General features: G+C 38.9%; 1 protein-coding gene across 7 annotated transcripts in view; it reads right to left on the bottom strand.

Annotated features, from left to right (window-relative positions):
• The window catches only part of birc6 (baculoviral IAP repeat containing 6), a 221,699-nt gene that overhangs the window by 99,992 nt on the left and 98,040 nt on the right, over positions 1–23,667 (bottom strand). For 5 of the 7 annotated variants that reach the window (XM_030156692.1, XM_030156697.1, XM_030156695.1 and 2 more), the window contains exons 56-61: positions 22,331–22,474; positions 20,058–20,187; positions 13,805–13,936; positions 11,836–11,997; positions 10,316–10,489; positions 646–869 (exon numbers count right to left, since the gene is read on the bottom strand). In XM_030156692.1, the coding sequence (XP_030012552.1) occupies positions 646–869; positions 10,316–10,489; positions 11,836–11,997; positions 13,805–13,936; positions 20,058–20,187; positions 22,331–22,474 (966 nt within the window). The remainder of the gene's footprint in view (positions 1–645; positions 870–10,315; positions 10,490–11,835; positions 11,998–13,804; positions 13,937–20,057; positions 20,188–22,330; positions 22,475–23,667) is intronic. The other 2 variants (XM_030156696.1, XM_030156694.1) reach the window with 1 other exon arrangement.

Below are 23,667 nucleotides of genomic sequence, written 5' to 3'. Positions count from 1 at the left end.
ACTATCAGAATAACATAAATGATCACAACTCCAAATTTTTGTCCTTGGAAATGTAAACATTTTCATGTCATTTTACTGTATTTACACTAAAACTAACATTTCACAAAACACTAATAACCTGAACAAATATGAACATTTTCACATGTCTGAAATGCAATTTTAACAATATTCTGCCTGTTCTTAAATCTTTGGTGTATTTTTGATCCACTCTGATCTGTAAGTTGTAATTTAAGTTGTGTTTTTTCTTAAAATAAAAGCATAGGCTGACATTTTTTAAAGCCTTCAGGTTTTTTTTTTTTTTTTAGTGGATAATTTTTGGGGCTGTTCTCTTTTTTTCTTATACTGGATCATTTTTTGGGCTGTTGCACCTCTGGGCCACCATAAAAATGAGTTTGACACCCCTGGTCTGGGATATATATGGAGACATGTAGGACGATTTAAAAGTGCTGCACGTTTAAAAAACACTGAAGCCCAGACGTGAGGATATGTTCCATGGTAGTAGGACAATGGGTTCTGCATTAGATGGACATAACGTAGTGAATGTGGGAACAAACACGTTGTGCTGAAATTCTAAATCTTCCCGTGTCGTGAAATGCCAGAGTTTAGTGGTCGTTGACCTGTGACCCCGGACCATGGTGGTCTCACCTGCTGAATGACGTCTGGGTACAGCATGGGCAGCCTCTCAGCGATCAGGGCCAGGCCGCCCATACCTGCGAACACCTGCAGGGGGGACTGGATGGGGTTGGTCTCCAGCAGAGACTCGTCGGTGGCCGAGTCCGGACACTCGTCACCGGGCGTCATGGGCTCGTCCTCGGGACAGCTGTTCAGCATGTCGCAGTGATCCACTGCAAGGAGAGCAAACAGAGGGCCTGTTGTATGTTCACTGTCTGACGGCCACACACTGGATCTGCACCAGACACACGCACATGCACACGCACACACACACACACACACACACACACGTGCACACACACACACACATCGCCGAGGATCAGGTTGGATCAGCCATGTGACAATCAGACCTGTGTTCGGTTTAATGTTGTCGTCCGTAGGGGTGTTAGAAAATATCAATTCTGCAATATATCACGATATTTCATTTCACAATACTGTATCGATATTAAAAAGTACTGTATCCACATTTTTAAGTATTTATTCAAATGCAGATATTGTGGAGGTTCAGTCTAGTTTTTTTGTTTTTCTTTTTTGTTTATATTATTATTATTTTTATTATTATTATTATTTCACACTCTTTTATTCAATAATGTTGGTTCCTTTGTTGGGATTGAACTCAAATCCTGTTCTGATGTTAGTTCTGAACTAATGAAATCTGAACATTTGAACAGGATCTGAAACTGGAATGTCTGTAAAACAGAATTTCAGTTTGAACACAAGAACATTTTGTGATGGAACATTAGATCCTGTTGGGACCAAATAAAAATGTGTTTAGTATTTGTGCAGATTTCTGATGTAATTCAGTTTTTCAAGGAAATAATCATTAAAAAAAAGAAAAACAAAAATTTGCCTTTTTAACAGTATCATGACATATATCGTGATATATCGTATCGTGATCCTAGTATTGTGATTTGTATCGTATCGCTAGATTCTTGCCAGTACACAGCCCTTGTGCCCTATAAAGGGTTAAGGGAGAAAACCAAGCGCTCCTGCTCAGCTGTTCTTCTGAAGGCTCTTATTGTCTCCAGTGGGCGTTTCTGCTACAGTCGGGTTCTGTTCCATTTATCAAACAGGCAGAGCGTTGGGGACCACAGCAGTCCAAAGGCAGCCTCCAATCTCCATCTACAGGCATTCATTCATCAGCAGCCTTTTGCCGTTCTCGACCCTTTGAACGAGCCACGCTCTGATCAGAAAGGAGAAAATGAGACGGCGTCCTAATGCCCTTGTTTACACGAATATCAAGACATTAAAGACAAAGTCAGACGGTCACCGAGAAACAAAAGACGAACGGCCAAAGCCACGGTCCACTCCTGTCTACGCCAAAATAGTGGCGTTTTATTGCGTTGGCGTGCCCTCGCCGCTTTATGATTGTATAAAGCCGTGGTCGATTTATGGGTCATCTTCCAAAAAGCCACTCATCATCTCATACAGAGGAGAAAATCAGCGCACTGATTCATCGCACCCCCGGCTGCTCCCTCAGGGGAATTTAGCTGCGCTCGTTCTTCTGGAGATGAATTAAAAACTCGTCGCGATTGTGAATAGGAGGCTTTTCGAACAGAGATTAACGTGTCTGAACTTCCAAAACAGGATTAGAGAATGATGCCGCCTTTTTTTTTTTTTTTTAAAGGAGGACGAGGCGATCACTTGGAAACTTGCCTGTGGAATAAATAATCAAACAGCTCATCTCTTATGAGAATTTGCAGCTTCACGTGCGAAGAGAAGCGACACAGGAGCGCTTCTATGGAGAAAATGTCGGCTTGAATTGTAGGCTGAATATAAACACGGATGACGCAATGACGCTTCCCGCTGCCATGGAAACGCCCAAGCCCAAATATCACTGCCACATTGCTTCTGTGAAACATTTGTGGTCTTCACAACCACTGGTCATTACAGCGAAGGTCTCTATGTATAAAATATTCCAAACTTTACCTTTATTCAGAGTAAGACAAGATTCCTGATGTACTGTTTACGTGTTTAATAGGGATGTAACGATAACCAGTATAATGATAAATCACGGTAAAACTGCTGACGGTTAGTATTACCGTTTAAATTCTAATTATCATGATAACCGTGTTTGATTACTGCACTTTGAAAACTCACGGTACTGCACATTTCCTGGAGAAGCATCTATCTATCTATCTATCTATCTATCTATCTATCTAGCCATCTATCCAGCCATCTATCCATCCATGAAAAAGAACCTAAAACAACTCAAACTTGATCTGGAAAATGGTCAAAAAATGTCCATATGGTTCCATCTTTAATGCACATTTGTATATTTGATTGTTTACATGTTAATATTTGAATGTTTCTGCAACAAAAAGTACATTGTGCCTATTATTTTGTTTTGTTGTTTTTTCCAAAATACAATTTGGTTACATTATTTCAGTGGGTGTATAAGTATAAATACCATGATAATAGTGATAACCGTGATAATTTTGGTCACAATAACCTTGATCTGACATGTTCATGTTTATGTCGTTACATCCCTTGTGTTTAGGGCCACATAAGAAAAAAAAAACAAAACACTTGTCTCTACGAGAATAAAGTCTTTATTTAACAAGAATAAACTTGTTATTTAATGAGAATAAAGTCGTAGTTTTAAAAAACTCATTATTTAACGAGAATAAAGTCGTTATTTAACAAGAATAAAGTCGCAGTTTTAAAAAACTCACTATTTAACAATAAAGTTGTTATTTAATGAGAATAAAGTCATTAATTAACGAGAATAAAGTCACTGATTAACGAGAATGAAGTCATTATTTAACGAGAATAAAGTTGTACTTTTATGAGATTAAACTCGTAATATTTTGAAAATTCGACAGTTTCTGGTTTTACAGCGAAGGCAACAAGTGAAGCAGATCCTTTCCCTTCTGTTGGACTCAAACTCACAGCTGAATCCTCACAGTTTATTCAGAAACACAAACCCTCTGTGTTTAGTTCTGCTGTTTCCACTGATAGTCCTACAGACGAACACTGCAACAGTTTGCCCTCCACTAAAGAGGACATGTACTACAAATCAGTTCAGTTCTTACAACAAACCCAAATGTGTGCAAACTGTCTTCAAAGTCCTTTAATGTGTTAATGGAGGACAGACTCAGTATTTGGCCTTTGTGTCTGAACCCCAAATGAAAGAAGAACTACACTAAATGTTCACAGTTCTACATCGATGAGTAGGTACAACTGCTCATTATATTAGGACTTTATTCTCGTTAAATAACGACTTTATTCTAGTTAAATAACTTTATTCTAGTTAAATAATGACTTTATTCTAGTTAAATAATGACTTTATTCTCGTTAAATAACGACTTTATTCTCGTTAAATAACGACTTTATTCTCATAGTGACAAGCTTTTTTTTTTTTTCTTATGTGGCCCTAATATGCCATTGTATAATTCAGTTCTTCCAGGAAATAATCATTTAAAAAAAGAAACAAACAAAAAAAAATTGCCTTTTCAACAGTATCGTGATATATTGTATCGTGATCCTGGTATTGTGATTTGTATCGTATCGCCAGATTCTTTCTAATACACAGCCCTAGTTACAGCGTGGACACCTGCAGCTTATAGTCAGGTGCGGACTATAGCCTGGAAAGTACAGTAACCTGACTGTAAAGGCCAAAGTGTCAAAGGCAGTACATGTGCCCCAGAAGCTTCCGCTGGGTCACACCTGTATTCTGCTGCTGCCTGTGGAACCTCTGCAGCTCATATATAACAAGGCCATCTGAATGCAGCAGCCACACAGAGGAGGACATATTGGTCAAATAAAGATAATGACTGACCTCATCAAGGGCTAAGTGTCTGGGCACATTTCAGAACGGGGGAGTTTACTCAAGTTCAGTGGAAGGGAAGCAGTGCCATCTCATTTTGGAAATGTCAAGGTTGAAGAACAACGGGGGGGGTGGTGCTGCTAGCTGCTTCCTGCAGACTGTAAAAACACCAAGTGGCGATGGAACTGAACTTAAAAGTCATCTTCTACCACAAAGAGCTAAAGGCACAGCAGGGGAATCCAATGAGCTGGCACAAAAAATAAAAACAATCAAACTCACCTCTGTGCTTCGACCAGACTTTGTGCCTCCAGTTAAAACAGAACAAATGCTCATTCTCACACATACAATTACCCCCCCACACACACTTTCCATCCTAATATAGCTAATATAACTAGCCAAGCTCTGGCTCTGTTTCCTGTACAAGTGCTCCAAACCTCAGTGAAAGTGCAATTCATGCACGAAGAGGGGCTCGCACAGAGGGGGGGGGGGGAGCAGATGACAGCTGAGTTTGACAGACATATCACCATTCAATCATTTCGATGGGTTGGTTAAAATGATTGGATGGTTTTTTCAGTCCTGTCCGTTCCACAGGTGACTAATTTTGCTTTTTGTGTTAGAGCATTTAATTAATTGGTTGCAATCAGGGTGTGAAGAAGGGCTGTGTATTGGCAAAAATCTGGTGATACAATACAAATCACAATACTAGCATCACGATATGATATATCACGATATATCATGATACTGTTAAAAAGGAAATTTTTTGTTTATTTTTTTAAAATGATTTTTTCCTGGAAGAATTGAATTACATCAGAAATCTGTACAAACACTAAACATATTTATATTTGATCACAACAGGATCTAATGTTCTATCACAAAATGGTCCTGTGTTCAAACTGAAATTCTGTTTTACAGACATTCCAGTTTCAGATCCTGTTCAAATGTTCAGATTCTATTAGTTCACAACTAACATCAGAACAGGATTTGAGTTCAATCCAAACAAAGGAACCAACATTATTGAATAAAAGAGTGTGAAATAAGAAGAAATAAAAGAAAAACAAAAAAGAAAAACTGAACCTCCACAATATCTGCATTTGAATAAATACCTAAAAATATCGATACAGTACTTTTTAATATCGGTACAGTATTGTGAAATGAAATATCGCGATATATTGCAGAGCTGATATTTTCTTATGGCCCTCTGTACCAGTTGCTCCAAACCTCAGAGAACCTTTAATCTTTAATCCTAGCCTACAAAATTCTCAGTGGGTCTGCTCCTACCTACCTAGGTGCACTGATAAAAGCTTATGTTGCCCCACGACCACTCTGCTCATCTGGGGAACGTAGTCTGGTGGTCCCCAGACCTTGCACAAGACAATCCAGGCTCTTTTCATGGGTCGTTCCACGTTGGTGGAACGCTCTACCAAGTGCTACAAGAACAGAGGCATCCCTGATCCCTGCCTATCTTCAAGAAGCTCCTGAAGACCCAGCTCTTCCAAGAGCACCTCCTATCCTAACACTTTCAAACATTCCATGTCATGGTGTCAATCATCACATTCCATCTTAAATATTCTAATAAGGTTTTTCCCAGGATTATCACAGATTCTTCCAGGATTATTTCTGGACCTGCTGCGGTGGTCCTGCCTCTTCCCTGCCCTCATCATCACCACTCACTTATCCTCAACTGCCTCCATGTGTCTCCCCCTTCTCCCCCAGTCTCTATCTCTATCGCTCTCTCTTTTTCTCTTTCTTTACCTTCTCTCTTTAACCCCAACTGGTCCAGGCAGACGGCCATCCTCCAGGAGTCTGGGTCTGCTCCAGGTTTCTGCTGTTAAAGGGAAGTTTTTCCTTCCACTGTCACCAGTCACTAGTGTTTGCTCCTGGAGGATTCTGTTGGGTTTCTGTAAATTGGCTTAGAGTCTGGTTTGGACCAACTCTATATATGAAGTGTCATGAGAGAACTTTTTTTGTGATCTGGCGCAATATAAATAAAATTTGATTGATTGAGTGATTTAATTGGTTTTCCCCTGTAAGTCGCTTTGGAAAAAAGCGTCTGCCAAATGCGTAAACATAAACAAACCTGCAATTCATGCACGAAAAGGGGTTCGCGCAGAGGGGGGGAGGGACAAATGACAGTTGAGTTTGACAGACATATCACCGTTCAATCATTTCGATGGGTCGGTTAAAATGATTGGATGGTGTTTTTTCAGTCCTGTCTGTTCTACAGGTGACTACATTTTTGTTTTTCTTGTGTTAGAGCATTTAATTAATTGGTTGCAGTCGGGGTGTGGAGGGAATTTTAAAGACTATAGTATAAAGGAAAACAGGAAAACATCTCCTACCCGATCTAATAATTATCAGCTTTGTTATGACTCTCTTTTACTGTTAACAATCAACTGAAATATCTGAAAATAAATAAATACAAAAATAATGCATCCTTTTAATATAAACTTAAACCAACACAAACTACCTGCTTTTCTCTAAACTCAAATAAATGAGTCACAACAGAGGTATTTCAGCTGAACCACACCAGGTAAGGCTGGTAGCTTCTGAAATCAACAATATCGGATCGTTATCGGGTATTGACCGATATGCAAGGCCACAGCATCAGTATCAGAACTGCAGAAGTCAGATCGGTGCATCCCTACTCTCAGCAGTGATTGACATTCTAACACTCTTTCTGACTTATTTCTGAGATGAATTAAGCAAGGGAAAAAAATCTATAAATCTGTAGACGTTTTATGTGTTTTTTTGTAAGTTCTGGTCCTGGAAAAACACAAAATGTGTCTTTAGGGTCTTAAACTGAAAAAGCTAAAACCCGCAGCTTGGTAGAATTAAACTTTTATTGATCTTCTGACATCTAATGTGATAATATAATTTAAATGTAAGAGCACATTCAGCTTTTTCTGACTATGACAAAGAAAGAAACCCACAGTTTTACAGAGCTATTTTAGAGAGCCTCATCAGTTATGGCATCACAGCCTGGTATGGCCACTTACCAGTCCAGCTGAAGAACAGGCTGGACAATATGCACAAAACAGCAATAATAATGATAATAATAATGGATTGGATTTATATAGTGCTTTTCTAGACATCCAAAGAACAATGAAGATTATAGGAATGACAGAATATCAGTCCATAGATAATCTGTAGAAACAGTCGGTCAGGTTTTTTAAATTTTTTTTGTTCTTTTTATTTTGTTTGTTTGTGAAGTGTGTTTGAGTGTCCTATATAAGTGTGATGTATTATTATTATTATTATTTTATTATGAAACAAGCAACAAAAATCTCCTCAGACCTGACTCATCCATTGTCCTCCAAATACGAACTTCTTCATCAGGAAGAAGATTTCGTATGTCAAAGTGCAAAACTAACGCCTCAAATTATCATTTGTCCCAGCGTCCATTAAGATGCTGAACAAAGTTAAAAACTAGTGTAACAGAGCAACGTGCAACAAACACACAGCACTATAGCACTTAACACTTTTTCCTTTTTTTTTTTTCCCTGCACTTTAGGCATCTCTGTATGTTCTGTGTTGTGGTTGTCAAATGTAGTTCATGTCTGTTTTATATGACAGACTAACTGTCATGGTTATAACGTGTCCATGTGATGATGTTTTTTTTATCTTGTCTTGTGAAGCAATAATATGTAGCGCTGTGCCCAAGACGAATTTCCCTCAGGGGACAATAAAGTTGATTTTTACTTTCCTTTAAATGGAGTTTTGAAAGTGGAGCTGCACATGGTGGACAGGATGTGGTCAGTGGCTGAAAGGCTCTGAACAGATCTGCAGATTCACCGGTGCTGAGATCATCAGAACAACATGTTGATGTTAACAATTAATGTGACCTTGTGCTGACCCTGGACTGTGCAGAATCAGAACCTAAATATAAACCGGTCCATCTCTGACGGCCGACTACGGGGTTTTTGCGGCCTGAGGATGATCAGCACCAACCTGTCCTCAGCACTCGTCCTTTAACACACCACCACACCGAGTCTGTTTCAAGGTTCTCATAGTTTTGGATTTTTCATTCTAGTTTAGTTTTATTTAGTTTGGACTTTTTTTTCTCTAATTCAGTTCGTTTTAATTTGTTTTTTGAGCAGGTTTAATAGTTTTTATTAGTTTTCATTTTTTCCTAAGTGCTTAGTTTTAGTTTAGTTTTAGTATTAATTTTAGTTTAGTCGTCTCTTTTCTCTTCTTCTCTGTTGTCGTATTCAAATAAATCCCAGACAGGACTCTGCTGCTTTCTCCCAACTTTAGTCTCCATGTTTCCAGGTAGAGTGGGGACCAGAAGACGACTGGAAACCACAAGTGACGGACCGTCAAGTGTCATATGGTGCCGCTAGCTAAAACTGCTAGAGTGAAATGAATTGATTTCGCATCAATCCGACATTGACAAAGACAAAAACAAAGGGAATTTAATCCATAATTTTTATCCCTTTGAGTTAGTTTTGTAAACACACAATACAGTTTCAGTTAGTTATCGTTTTTCTTTTAATTACAGTTTTTATTTATTTCAGTTAACAAAAATGTGTTTTTCAATTCTAGTTTTTGTCATTTTGTTATTTTTTGTTAACAATAATAACCTTGGTCCATTTCAGCCTGTGTCATTATTCAGTTCAGAGGCACAGGATTTCTACAGCCAACATGCAAACTGCAGAGTTAGCACACGTAGCCCAGAAGCACAGGTACGGTTCTATATATACACAGCCTGAAAAGTCCAACGGAAATGTAAAAGCACAATCTGAAGATCAAAAAGCTTTAATTCCCAGAGGCCTGTGAAAGTAGAGGAGTCCCTGGGACTGAACCGTTTGGGCTAAAAAACCACTCCATGAGCTTTTAGACTTCAAAGACAGCAGCGACCAGGTGATGTGACCAGAGAGAAACTCCATTAAATCCTGACGCACGAACAGAGAAAGATCCACTGGGCTGCATTTTTACTGCAGCATTAAGCATTTAGCATATACCTGCTTTTAAAAAAAAGACCTAAACCCTTTCTACTCAAAAGGATTTCAGCTATGAAAACATCCCCGTACTTTCCTTCTATTCCATTCACACCATTTAACTTTGAACCAACAGCAGAGCAAGTTCAATTAAAGGCTCTGAACAGCAATGAATGCAGCTGTTTACCACAAAAATACACCATCCACTAGGGCTGTAAGAGAATATGGGTTCTGCAATATATCGCAATATTTCATTTCACAATACTGTATTGATATTAAGAAGTACTGTATCGATATTTTTAGGTATTTATTCAAATGCAGATATTGTGGAGGTTCATTTTAGTTTTTGTTTTTCTTTTTTGTTCATATTTTATTTATTATTTATTATTATTTAACACTCTTTTATTAAATAATGTTAGTTCCTTTGTTGGAATTGAACTACAATACTGTTCTGATGTTAGTTGTGAACTAATAGAATATGAACATTTGAACAGGATCTTAAACTGTAATGTCTGTAAAAGAGAATTTCAGTTTGAACACAGGAACATTTTGTGATAGAACATTAGATCCTGTTGGGATCAAATGAAAATGTGCTTAGTATTTGTGCAGATTTCTGCTGGAATTCAATTCTTCAAGGAAATAGTCACTTAAAAAAAGAAACAAAGAATTGCCTTTTGGACAGTATCGTGATATATCGTATTGTGATCCTACTATTGTGATTTGTATCGTATCGCCAGATTCTTGCCAATACACAGCCCTAGTAGATTTGTAAGTTATTTAGAAGAGCTGCCGCTGTCAAAAAAGATGCACTGCTGAAAAGTGCTTGAATTACAAAAGAACAAGAGAGAAGAAGGGACGTTTACCCAGCGACACTACAACTGAACCTTCAGCTACGTGGAATAATCCAACTGTGAGCACGTGCAGTTGTTGTTTTTACCTTTCTCGGTGCGAAGCCTCTTGAAGGAGTCGGTCTTGGACAGACCCGGATCAGAAATGACCTTGGAGCCCAGTTTGACGGTCAGGTTGATGGACTGGTACCCCTGCGGCAGCTTACGGTCGTACAGCAGCGTTAGGAGCTGAGCCAGGGTCATCTCAGGAGGGAGAGGCTGACCTGAGGACGAGGACGCAAACAGGGACGGCCCACGTCAGAACCCAGGGCAGTGGGACACATTAACCCCCCCCCCCCCGATTGAACCTGGGAAGAGTTTAGCCCAGGACACAGAATACCCCTACAGGACAGAATATACCCCTCCAGGAGCTTTGCGGTAGTCTAATATTTTGACTGATTGAGGTCTTTCTGGTTGAAGTAATAAAAGTCTGTGTGTCTACAGATTGAAGTCTGTTAGTTTTCTCACCAGCTTACTTGACAAAGATGAACCTCTGATAAAATGGAGAAAGATTAAGTCATTCTTATGCATATGACGCAACACTACTGATATCACAGGGGTATAATCTGGCCTGAGGGGGATGACTTGGCCTAGGCCATAATTAGGTATGTAAAGATATGAAAATTTCATATCACGGTTATTGTGACCAAAATTATCACTGTTATCATTATTATCGTGGTATTGTTGAAATTGTGCTCAAAATGTTCAAAAACTACTAATACACACACTGAAATAATTTAACCAAGTTGTATTTTGAAAAACACAACAAAAAAACAAATAAAATAATTGGCACAATGTCCCTTCTGTGTCAGAAACATTCAAATATTAACCCTTAGTGGTCTGAGCCTATTTTGTCTGTTTTTCAGTCCTTTTGGTTTTGCCTTTATATACAATATAAACAAATGTTTACTATACCCATGTTTGGAATCTGTTTTTTCAGCACAACTTCATCTATATCATTTGGCTATTATGTTTTTCATTTTAACCTACTATAAAAACATAAAAGGACAGAAAACAAACAAACAAACAAAAAAAACCAAAAAAAACAAAAACAAAAAAAAAACAAAACAAAACAAACAAAAAAAAAAATAAAAAAATAATATATATATATATATATATATATATATATATATAAAATCCAATGTGAAAAATGTATATAATTTATTGCATAAATAACACACAGATGCTTAACGAACCTTTTCAAAGACTTTAAAAGTGAATACTGGTTCCAAATATTAGGTATAGAAAATTTAAATTGTAATAAATTCAAACTCTACTCAAATATTTGACATAAAAGCAGATCTTTCCATAGGGTTTTTTCCCCTAAAAGTGCGGCAATCAAACACAGTTATCATGAGAATTAGAATTTAAACGGTAATACTAACAGTCTGTGATTTTACCGCCGTTTATCGTTATACTGGTGATCGTTACATCCCTCGCCATAATCTACCCTTGGTCACTTTAATCCCAGGTATAGTCCGGACTAGGGCTAAACTATGGCCTATGACATGGGGGGGGGGGGGGGGTTGTCCTGGTCAAACTCCTGCATGCTCAGCTGTGAACGCCTCACCTGGCAGTAGTTTATGGTAGAGGTGGAAGACAGGCACACTGATAGTTTTGGCTGAGGCGTCGACGCCGGAGGAGGCCGTCAGCTTGTCGCTCATCACTCGGCCCCTTCTTGATGGGGGACGGGGAGGGGTCGACAAAGCTCGCTTGGACTGAGATTTCAGGCCTGGAAGCAGAGGTAGCAGACACAATATTCATTACAAACATCAGGACCGTACTGGACTACAGAGTTTAAAGCAGTGGTTCCAACCCTATTTACTCCTGACCCCATTTTAACATCACACATTTCTGTCAACCCCAGACATTCAAAACAGAGACTTTTTTTTGCTAAAATTAATTTGTTTTTGATCATGTAATAGTTTTCTTTACTATGTTGCAAATAAATGTTAATTTAAAAGGACATTTAGTCTATATAATGTCTATTATTGTGGACAGAGGCAGTAAATCCAGGTGTAGATTACTGCACAAAGGCTCAGGATCTGTCCAGTCAGTCCAGCTGGGATTTACAAGGAGGACAATTAATACTGAACAAACAAGAACTGAAACTATGAATTATGAAAGAGCTGCAGCATCTGAAACTGACCACAGTGAACATCTGACACAGAAACAGAACCACACAAACAGAACCACAGAGAAACAGAACCACACAAACAGAACCACAGAGAAACAGAACCACACAAACAGAACCACACAAACAGAACCACACAAACAGAACCACAGAGAAACAGAACCACACAAACAGAACCACAGAGAAACAGAACCACACAAACAGAACCACACAAACAGAACCACACAAACAGAACCACACAAACAGAACCACACAAACAGAACCACAGAGAAACAGAACCACACAAACAGAACCACACAAACAGAACCACACAAACAGAACCACAGAGAAACAGAACCACACAAACAGAACCACACAAACAGAACCACAGAGAAACAGAACCACACAAACAGAACCACAGAGAAACAGAACCACACAAACAGAACCACAGAGAAACAGAACCACACAAACAGAACCACACAAACAGAACCACAGAGAAACAGAACCACACAAACAGAACCACAGAGAAACAGAACTACAGAGAAACAGAACCACACAAACAGAACCACAGAGAAACAGAACCACACAAACAGAACCACAGAGAAACAGAACCACACAAACAGAACCACAGAGAAATAGAACCACACAAACAGAACCACAGAGAAACAGAACCACACAAACAGAACCACACAAACAGAACCACACAAACAGAACCACAGTGCTGCAGTTTCAGACTTACAGTTTGTCACGTCTTTGATGGATTGGGATTGTCTCTGTCAACTCACCATATATTTTCTATTACTGTTTCTATTTTTTATTTTTATCAATTACTAGAAATTTCAGGCGACCCCATTTGAATTCCAGGTGACCCCACGTGAGGTCCTGACCCCAAGGTTGAGAAACACTGATTTAAAGGGTCAATGAGTGATTTTTAGTGTCATCTAGTGGTCAAATTGAACATTGGATCCAAATGAAGACCCTTCCCTCTGTGTTTCAAGGATATGGACGTAGTGAGGAGGAACTCATTCCACTGCAGAAATGGAATATAAAATTCACAATAACGCTAAAAGTTTGTGACAAAATTTCCGAAAAGGCCCAAGTAATGTTCTGGTTTGTTCTGTAAACAAGTGGACTGTGTTTATGATAGAGTCATCTATAAAGTTGTTCACCATGAGGGAAGGGATTCAGTGATAATTAGGATCTGACTGGAGTTGGACACAAATGAACAAACGTGATCAAAGTCATACTCTACTTTAATGGCTCATTTACAGGATTTCAAAACCCAAGAATTTTATCTATATGCGATTATACACAGATGAAACTAATTCTTTTGATGGGAACACGTCTTCCCTTCATAAATCATGTTAACACAGGCCATTCTGTGACAGAAACGGTGAAGTGGAGAAAAAGGAATCGAGCCAAATACCTGAAGCGACGACAACACTGTAATTATCCTGGAAACCGTTGTCTGCTTTCATCTTCTCCTTCTCCTCATGGTTCTTCTTCTCTTTGTCCTCCTTCTGCTCATTGATCAGTTTGGCCGTAATGCTCGGGGTATCTAAAAGAAGAGCGAAAGCAGGAAATTAGGAAGGGATAGTCTACACTTATTTGAAACTAGGGCTGTGTATTGGCAACAATCTGATGATACGATACAAATCACAATACTAGGATCACAATACGATATATCACGATATATCATGATACTATTAAAAAGGTAATTTTTTATTGGTTTTGTTTCTTTTTTAAAGACTGTTTCCTGGAAGAACTGAATTACACCAGAAATATGCACACATTTTTATTTTATCAGAACAGGACCTGATGCTATGTCACAAAATGTTCCTGTGTTAAAACTTAAATTATGTTTTACAGACATTACAGTTTAAGTCAGATCTCCTGAGACCCAGTAATGCATTTTTGTCCTCTGCAGTGGACAAGAGTTTTACAGCTTTACTTAAAAAAAAGTCCACTGCAAAGGACATTCAATAAATAAATAAATAAAGTGTCTGAGAAAACGGTTGCATCATGCTGTTTCCAATCAAGGCGATTAATTCATGTAAAAACACCGTAACTTTGACTTAGTGGGTGTCAGGAGGATATTCTATTAGTTCAGAACCAACATCAGAACATTATTTTTGTGCAATCCCAGCAAAGGAACTACCATCTGCCTCTCAGACAGTAAAAAGTGCTTTTAGGAAGATTTAAATAACCATTATTTAATAAAACAGTGTTAAATAATAATAAATAAGATATAAACAAAAAAGAAAAACAAAAACTAAAATGAACCTCCACAATATCTGCATTTGAATACCTAAAAATATCCATACAGTACTTTTTAATATCAATACAGTATTGTGAAATGAAATATTGCGATATATTCCAGAACTGATATTTTCTAACAGCCTTATTTGAAACCATTTGAAATTTGTTTTTATTTCTGATTGAAAAACTCCTGTCTTTAGGAAAAAAGGTGCACTTCAGACTGGCTGTAGTCCCAGTACAGACAGTAGATGATATGTCAGTTACTCACACACACACACACACACACACACACACACTCTAATGGTCCTGGTCTCCAGCAGTAGTGTATCCAGTCTTCTATCAGCTGATCTAGGTCCACAGAGGTGAAAGCATTCATCATGTACTGGGAGCTCAAAGCCAACAGGTAATAGTGGAACTCACTGCTGACAGGGAGGGGAGCTGGTGTCCACAGAATGAAAAGCACAAAGGCACACCACACAGACACAGTGGAGTTTCCTGGTTATAATGTCAGCTCTAACTACAATTAAAGGTCACAGCCTTTGAATGATCTTACAAGACATGGTTTTGTATCAGATAATCACAATATTCTGAGTTAAAGGCACAGAAGTAGAAGAAATCCAAAACTTATTCTAGACTTATTTAGTCTGATTTCATTTAGTCTCTTAGTTTAGTTTTCATTTTTGCTGCAGCAGCTCCTAAACTCTGGAACCATCTGCCTCTGCTTATCAGACACACCTCTTCTGTCTGTTTTTAAATCCCTTGTTCAAACCCATCTTTTCTCCTTGGCTTTTGAAACCATGTGAGATGTTTGAAGTAGGGCTGGGTAAAAAAATTGTTTTGATCGATTTTGGATTGATTTCTTTTTAATTTTGCGTAATTGATTAAGGGTGGATGAGATCAATTTTTCAGAACAGGACCGCGAGCAAATGACCCAGAAACCGCCGACGCGGAAGCGCAGCCGGCTCCATCGTGCGAGCCCCTCTTGGTCGTGCTTGCGACGGTTCTTGCATGGGGGGGACGCGGAGGAAGGGTGGGGAAGATCCCTCAGTGGGAGGTCCTCCAGGCCTCAAACTGGAACCCACAGTGGACAGTGACAGTGGACAGACGTGACATTACCCATGATGCTCTGGTCAGTCCCAGTACTTTATTAGGAATAAACTTCTAGACTTCCTATTGCTAATTGTGCTCTTCTTCATAAATGTTGGTATTGTGGATCTAAAACAATCCCAGCTGACACAAAAACACTAAATGTGTCAGTGGACGGATGTGACATGGTTGTTGTGGATCCCATCATACTGATGCTCTGCAGCCATGTCAGCGTTTACACTAATGATCCCTGTGCAAAAACTAGGAGCACTATTATTTATTGGATAGTTTAGCATCAGACTAAAGAGGAAAGAACAATCTAGAATTGTTCTTTGTGTCTAAAAATGCTTCTTATTGTAAAAGTGTTGATGTAAACAGTGCTGTGTGCCATTCTTCATGTATGTATTGGTGGAACAGAAGCAGGATGGATCAGCACCATACTCCAGATTGAACCTGTACAAATAAAACATGTGATATGGAGGAGAGAATCTGGGAAGAAAAACTGGGGAATCCAAAAGAAGAGAAGATTTGTTTTTCAGCTCAGTTCAGTTCAAATAGAACTTGTCCATTTGTGACATGAAAATACAGCATTAATTGTGCTGAAATTGGACATTTTGGAGCTGAAAACATAGTTCATATGAGCATCAACATGTTGAACAGAACTGAAATCCTGTCCATTTGAACAACTGTCATTTACCAACACAAAGTTCCTTTGGATTCACTGAGACTGATTTAATATGAACACAGACACAAAGAAGAGCTGTGAGCACATTTTAGCCATTATGTATATTTTTTTTTTACTTATCATATTGGTAATATTTGTAACTAGTACATATTGTACAAGTTGCTGTTGTGATTGCGTTTTAATATTTTATTTGGTGAGTATATATATTTATTTAGTTAGTTCGTTAGTAGTATTGATAACTTCTTTTCTGCTATCTTTATTATACTTGCACAGAGCAACTTTTAACACACAACAATTTCCCCAACAATGGAATTAGTAAAGTATTCTCATTTGGACCAAACAAAACAAAAAAGAAAAATAAGTTTCTGGTGTATTTCCAGCAGATTCCACAGTTCATCTCCATTTCACACATGCCCAAACACTTCACTAGATGTAGTTTTCACACAGACAGTTCAGCTGAAATCTCTAATCACAATGATTCCACAATCAGGTTGTACAAAGACGGCCCATGTAACCACAGTTAGTGAGTGTGTTTGAGGGGGGGTTTGGGGGGGGTGGCTCTGTTTGCTGTGCTCACATGTCACAAAGCCTTAACTTCAACTTGGTGTTTAAAATTTAAAGACAGTACCGAGGGAATGAAGAGCCTGAGTGGTGCGTTTGTGCGAGCTTGCCCACTCACCAGCTGTGGGCCAACACAATATTGATGAAGCTGAAACGAGACATGGAAAAACAGCCTTTGATAGTAATTTCCTGTGAAAACCGCTGGAGCCTCTTTCAATTCTACAGACATTACTAGAATTATGGCTCCAGCTCATAACTTTAGTTCATCTGAACACAGGAAAATACCCCCAGAACGTACAGCAGAACTGCAGCACACTGAGATCTGACCGGGATTTCAGGTACTGATGGTTTCTACTGCCCTGGGCTAGGAAAGACATGTAAGGCTACGACTCAAAAATAAACCGATGAACAGCACTAGACCAAAACATAACAACTGACTGAAATTTATAAATGAATGCAACAAAACCTAAAACAAAACATCAGGTAAAATGAGCTTTGTTTTGGTTCCCCACGATGTTAACTGGCAAGGTTATTATTGTTAACAAAAACTAACAAAATGACGAAAACTAGAATCAGCAAAACATTTCCGTTAACTGACATAAATAAAAATCGGACCAATGGCCCTGTTGCTTAACGGCCAAATTCAAAGCTTTGGGACATGTATCCAGATCCATTTATTCTCCCCCAGTTCTGTGTATTTATTCTATTACAGAAATAGTCCATGTTTTGCTCATATTCCAATCAGATCTGTAAAAAATTCAAATTCCAACTTGATATCATTGATACTGATTTATTGGATCCATCCACTTCCTATCTGTTATAATGGGAACATTTTTCAAAGTGGCACCAAATCCAGAATCAGATCCAGATGGAAATAATTTCAGTCCCTTGTGTTGACATCATCATACAGAAGCTGTATACCAAGTTTGAAGTCAATCAGAACTGGAGTTTGGGAGAAGAAGACGATTGAAATTTTTTCCCATAAGAGCCCATGTGAAATTTTCCGTAAGTTCCCGGATCCAGAAGCAGATCCTGATCGGCATGTGGACATTATGTTTGGGTCATCTCCCCAATCAGGGCTGGACTGGAGACATTTACACTGGATATCATTTATATTTACTGAGTTATTGCATCCATCCACTTCCTATCGCTTATAATGGGGAAATTTTTCAAAGTGGCACCAAATCCAGAATCAGATCTGGATCCAAATAATTTCACTAAATTTTGTTGACATCATCATAAAGAAGCTGTATACCAAGTTTGAAGTCAATCGGAATTGTAGTTTCGGAGAAGAAGACGATTGAAAGTTTTGTAACAGATGACAAGGACAACACCGGACGCCGCATGACGACAACAGCTTAAGGCCTGTCGGCTGGTAAGCTAAAAACAGAGTGTGTAATATTCCAGTGGGCGTAAAAGCAACAATAATATGCATAGGGCAACGGCATCATGAGCCTCCTGCTACCCCCCCATTACCAAAAAACAGTATTCCCAACTGAAAGCAAATGTGCGCTTACACTGGGTCTTTACGCAGGGTACCGCCCCCGTTGACAGACACTCTAATAGTCCAACTGCTTGTATTTGGACATGGTAATACCCATGACAAAGTACGAGAACAATATATTGATAATTAGCACAGCTCTTTTGGCTGTGCTTTTTGAAAATTAACAGTGCAAATCACTAGTAGGGCTGTGTATTGGCAAGAATCTGGCGATATGATACAAATCACAATACTAGGATCACGATACCGCCACTTTTCAGCATTAACCACGCCCACTTCACATACCTGACCAATCACGCAATAGTTCTCGCACTCTGCACAAGAAGAAAGACCTGCCTGGACGGTGTGTCGAGGACTCCCAAACCAAGGCTGCGACAACATAATGACATCACTTTGTTCTCACAGCGTAGGGAGCAAGAAGAGAATCTGTGTGTTCTGCAGAGTTTGGAGCAGGTTTAAGTCATGCTTTCATTTTCCAAACCACTTCATCCTCATGACAGTTGTAAGGCTGCAAAGGCAGGGTCCAGCCAGTCCATCACAGGGCTGACATATGCACATGTGCCGACTTATGTTTTACCTACTGCGCATGTGAGGGTTGGGGGAGGGGCGCCGTATCCTTAGTTACGTTACGCTGATGCTGTTATTGAAATAATGTGTGTGTGTGTGTGTGTGTCGGTGAGCAGTAAAGACAAGTGTTGCTATGGTAATGCTGTCCCAAAAACTGTGTCAGGTTTGTATGGTTGTTTGATGGATTCTAGAAATGATTCAACATTGTATGTTAAAACCAAATGGGAAAGAGAGCTGGGTGAGGAGATCCCACAGGAGATATGGTACGATATGTGAGAAACACACCAATCAACATCACAGTCACCTAAATGGAGAGAATTTAATTGGAAAAATTTAATTAGTTATTTAATCACACCTAAAATTAAAAGTAAACAAATGAATACTCAACAACCGTGTTGGAGACTTTGTAATCCTATGGATTCAGATCACACACACACGTTTTGGAAATGCTCAAATATCCAACCCTTCTGGGGGAAGGTTCACTCAGCTCTGTGTGAGGTGTTGGATATGCAATCCCAAATTCTTGTCTTGTTCTGTACCTCGGACATTTGGAAGAATCAGTGCATAAAGAAGACAGATATCTTGTCAAGATCCTCCTGGTGGCCGGGAAGAAGGCCAGAACAAAGAACTAGCTTCAGACTGATGCTCCGTCTCATAAACAATAAATTTCAATCATAGATGATATCCTTGTCATGGAACATCTGACATCTAAACTGAAGTTAAAAGAAAATCTCTTTATGAGAAACTGGGGAAAATGGCCGACACTCCGAGACATATATCTATTAAGGGTCCTTAATATTCTGACACCAACACAGGCTGTTCTTTTCATCTGTTTGTTTTCCTGTTGTTGTTGTTTTTTTCTCTTTTCCTGCTCCTTAACCTGAGGAGATGGTATTGTACTGTTAAAAATTGAGAAATAAAAATTGTTTAAAAAAAAAAAAACAAGTGTTGCAAGAAAAAAACAAGTGTGGTTATTGACTCAGCACATGAACAAACATTCAGTGTCTACCAGAAACGTACCAGAGACCCGGTCCAGGACCTCAGCCAGCGTAGTGGAGATGGGCAGATGGAGGGTGCGGTATTTGTGTCCTGCTCCGTACATGGGGTGCTGGATCATGTGACTGGTGGCATTGATGCGTCCTTTGTACAGCTGAAAAAACAAAACAAAACAAAGAAAGGGTTCAGTCTTGGATTCGTGTAAGATATTCTGAACGACCAGGTTCCATTGTTTATGGAGCAGAACATGAATTTGAGGGACATAAATGCTAGAGGCTCAGACTCAGTCAAACTCTTCTTGTTTTTGCTTTTTGTGTTTTCTTCTGCCTCAGATGACAATTATTGTCAGCCAACATGAATGTTAAATGTGCTCAGCGCTGCCAGAGGCGAACTGTAGCCTGAAGGGTACAGGCACAGCGCTGCCGACAAACCCCCCCAACAAATGTACAGGAGGAAGATAAACACACACACACACACACACACACACACTAAAGGCTCAACATGACGCTTAGATAATATTCCTTATAACTCCTACAATGTACATATACAGTTACAAAATCAGAACACAGATGTAACCTGCTCAACACAAAGTAAATTAAATGCAGCTAGGGGTGTAAGAAAATATTGGTTCTGCAATATATTGCAACATTTCACATCATGATACAGTATCGACATTAAAAAGTACTGAATCAATATTTTTAAGTATCTATTCACATGCTGACATAGTGGAGATTCATTTTTGCTTTTCTTTTTTGTTTATCATGCTCTTTTATGGGTATTTTACTCTGTTATTTGTGTACTACTAAAGTAGTATTGTGATACTACAGGTCATACATGCAGTTTTTTTTAAAATTGATAACGATTATTTCAAGCATCCTAAAAGCACTTTTTACCATCTGAAAGGGGCAAATGTTAGGTTTTTGTTGTTTTTTTTTAAAATCAGGACTGCACAAAAAAATGTTCTGATGTTGGATGATTCAGGGACTGAACACTATGTATTCTTTTCGCAATAGAATACAAACATTTAAGCTGGATCGTAAACTGTAATGTCTGTAAAACATTATTTATCTGGGTGTTTTTTTGTACTGGTAAAGCCGCGTGTTAAAACTTTATTTATCCAAATGCTGCATGATAAGTTTTTCCAGGAAATAATCTTAAAAAAAGCAAAACAAAACAAAAAATATCGCCTTGTTCACCATATCGTGATATATTGCAATATATTGTATCATGATCCTAGTATTGTGATTTGTATCGTATCGCCAGATTCTTGCCAATACACAGCCCTATTAACTAACAGGTGTAATTACAGATTGCAGTTCAGATTCTTTTAAATGTGACTAAACACTGAGTCTTGAGCTGCCATTGGGACTCCAGGTCTTCATCAGCTCTGTGGTCAGGGGTACTGACAGGAGAATTAACCTATATGAACCTGTTTTTAATAAAAAAGGGGGGGGGCACCCAGAGCACCTGGACTAAACTCACATAGAGAGATAAAGAGGTAAAGTCAACACAGACAGGCTCTGACCACTCTGCCTTTCAGGTCAGCCTTGCATTAATATTTCTGTGCATATATATATATATATATATATATATATATATATATATATATATATATATATATATACACACACACATACACACATACACACACACACACACAACAAATGTGTCTCTATGCAACAAGTGTTTACTAAATTTCCAGGAAATGTTTGCTTTTCTCTCCTGAATATGGCATCTGTCAGTTTGGCAGGCTCTTTCTGAGGTACAGTAGCTTCTCTGGATCAAACCAGTCGACCTTGCCAGCGGGCAAAATGTAAGAAAAGCCTATTATACTGAGAACAATGAGACAGCTCGGACATTAAAAAGCTTGCTTTGGGTAATTAAAACCAATTCCTCTATAACCTGCCCCCAGACACATTCTCCTCAAAGTGCCTTTCTGACAACCATTCAGTGCGCTGTGTAAAATATAGAGCATTAGGGGGATACTGAGGACACATGAAAGCATCAGTTTGAGGGGGTCACTGTGAGCTTCATAATGCTGCGCTGTCCCCTTGTGGTCACAGTTGAAAACTACATCAATCCCCTACTTGGTGCCACATGTCACTTTGTGGTGAAGATACATGTTTTTAGCATAAATGTCACTCCTTGACCGTCTGATGACTAAGATTAAACATGAATTATGGGGGAACAGAGGATCAACCACAGGCGTAACAGAGTGCCCTTACCAGGGCACATGGCTCCCTGCCCCTGTAATTCAACAGTGTGGAAGGAGGAACATTAAACATTCTAATACGTACTGGACAAGGAGACTGCAGGAACACTGTGACCTTCTCATCCTCCAGCATGAGCTGCAGGAAAAGCCTTCGGATGAAGCCTGAGATGTTTCCAGAGATGGGTACGTTCCCACGCTGAGGAGCTGACTGGAAGAGTTCACAGAGAACCTGCAGCCGAAACATAAGGAAACAGTCAACACATGGAAATAAAAACGGGCACCACTGAGGATAAGAAGGCTCCTATTGTTTCAGAAACTGTCTGTCACATATTTAAACTAATGACAGTTTCATTCAGTCAAATATTTATACTGAAAAAAGTTTTAGCCTCCTCAGACCCAGGAAATGTCAGCAAAGTACCAGCTGTTTTTGTTTTTTATTAAATCAGTGCCTATATTGGAAACATCATGATGCAACAGTTCATTCAGATGCAGTTTTTAAAGTTTTTATGGAATGTCCATTGTGGTGGACAGTTTTCTTTTCTTTTTTTTGTATAAAGTTGTGAAACTTGTCCACAAATGTGGACAGAAAACCCATAGCTGGGTCTGAGGAGGTTAAATAAAAAAGCCTCACATCAGAACACTGGAAAATCCAGGCTACACACATAAAATCAGAGATCTTGATGCTAATAACTGTATAGACATCATATACCACTTATGCAAACAATGTCTGAGGTATTTAACATAACAGATGAGTAATGACACTGAGCGAGAGCATTTTTTCTGCTATGGGTTGTTAAATAACTGGCACTGTTACATTAGAGGATGTTAACACAAATGTCTGTCTTAAGACAACAGGATATTCCTTTGTTGTCTTACAGAGATTTAAAAAAAAAAAAAAAAAGTTTAATTTGGGTTGTGAACTACTCAAGACATTTGGAAATGTTATCCAGAGCTTTGGGGATAAACCAGATTTTGGGACTTGTGATTTAATACACAACAAGTGGTTCCAGGCACAACAAACCCCCCCTCGTACGTTTTGTATCTTATTTTGGCATCGGGGGGGGGGGGGGGGCGTTAAAATTGTATTCATACATTTGAACTTCGACCTACTTTTCCCAAAATGTAATGGCATCTATTCTGGGTCACTGGCAATCTATAAATCCAACTTGAATGAATTCAATCTATGGATTTACTGCTAAAGTGTTAACAAAGAAACAAACCAAACCAAAAACAATACCCCTTGCCTCCCCTTCAGGGGGCGGGCTCATAATTTAGTTGCAGCACTAGTTAACACAGCTAATTGTAAAGTCTTATGCCGCGAACCGCCTCAACTCGACTTGACTCTGGTACCAGGTCCTCTTCCTGGAGTCCGTTTCCATTACAGTTTACTACCGACTTGACAGTACCTGGTCGTCATAGCGA

The sequence above is a fragment of the Sphaeramia orbicularis genome, chromosome 15 (assembly GCF_902148855.1).
Source record: "Sphaeramia orbicularis chromosome 15, fSphaOr1.1, whole genome shotgun sequence".
Taxonomy (NCBI): Eukaryota; Metazoa; Chordata; class Actinopteri; order Kurtiformes; family Apogonidae; genus Sphaeramia; species Sphaeramia orbicularis.
This window is presented reverse-complemented; position numbering and strand designations above follow the sequence as displayed.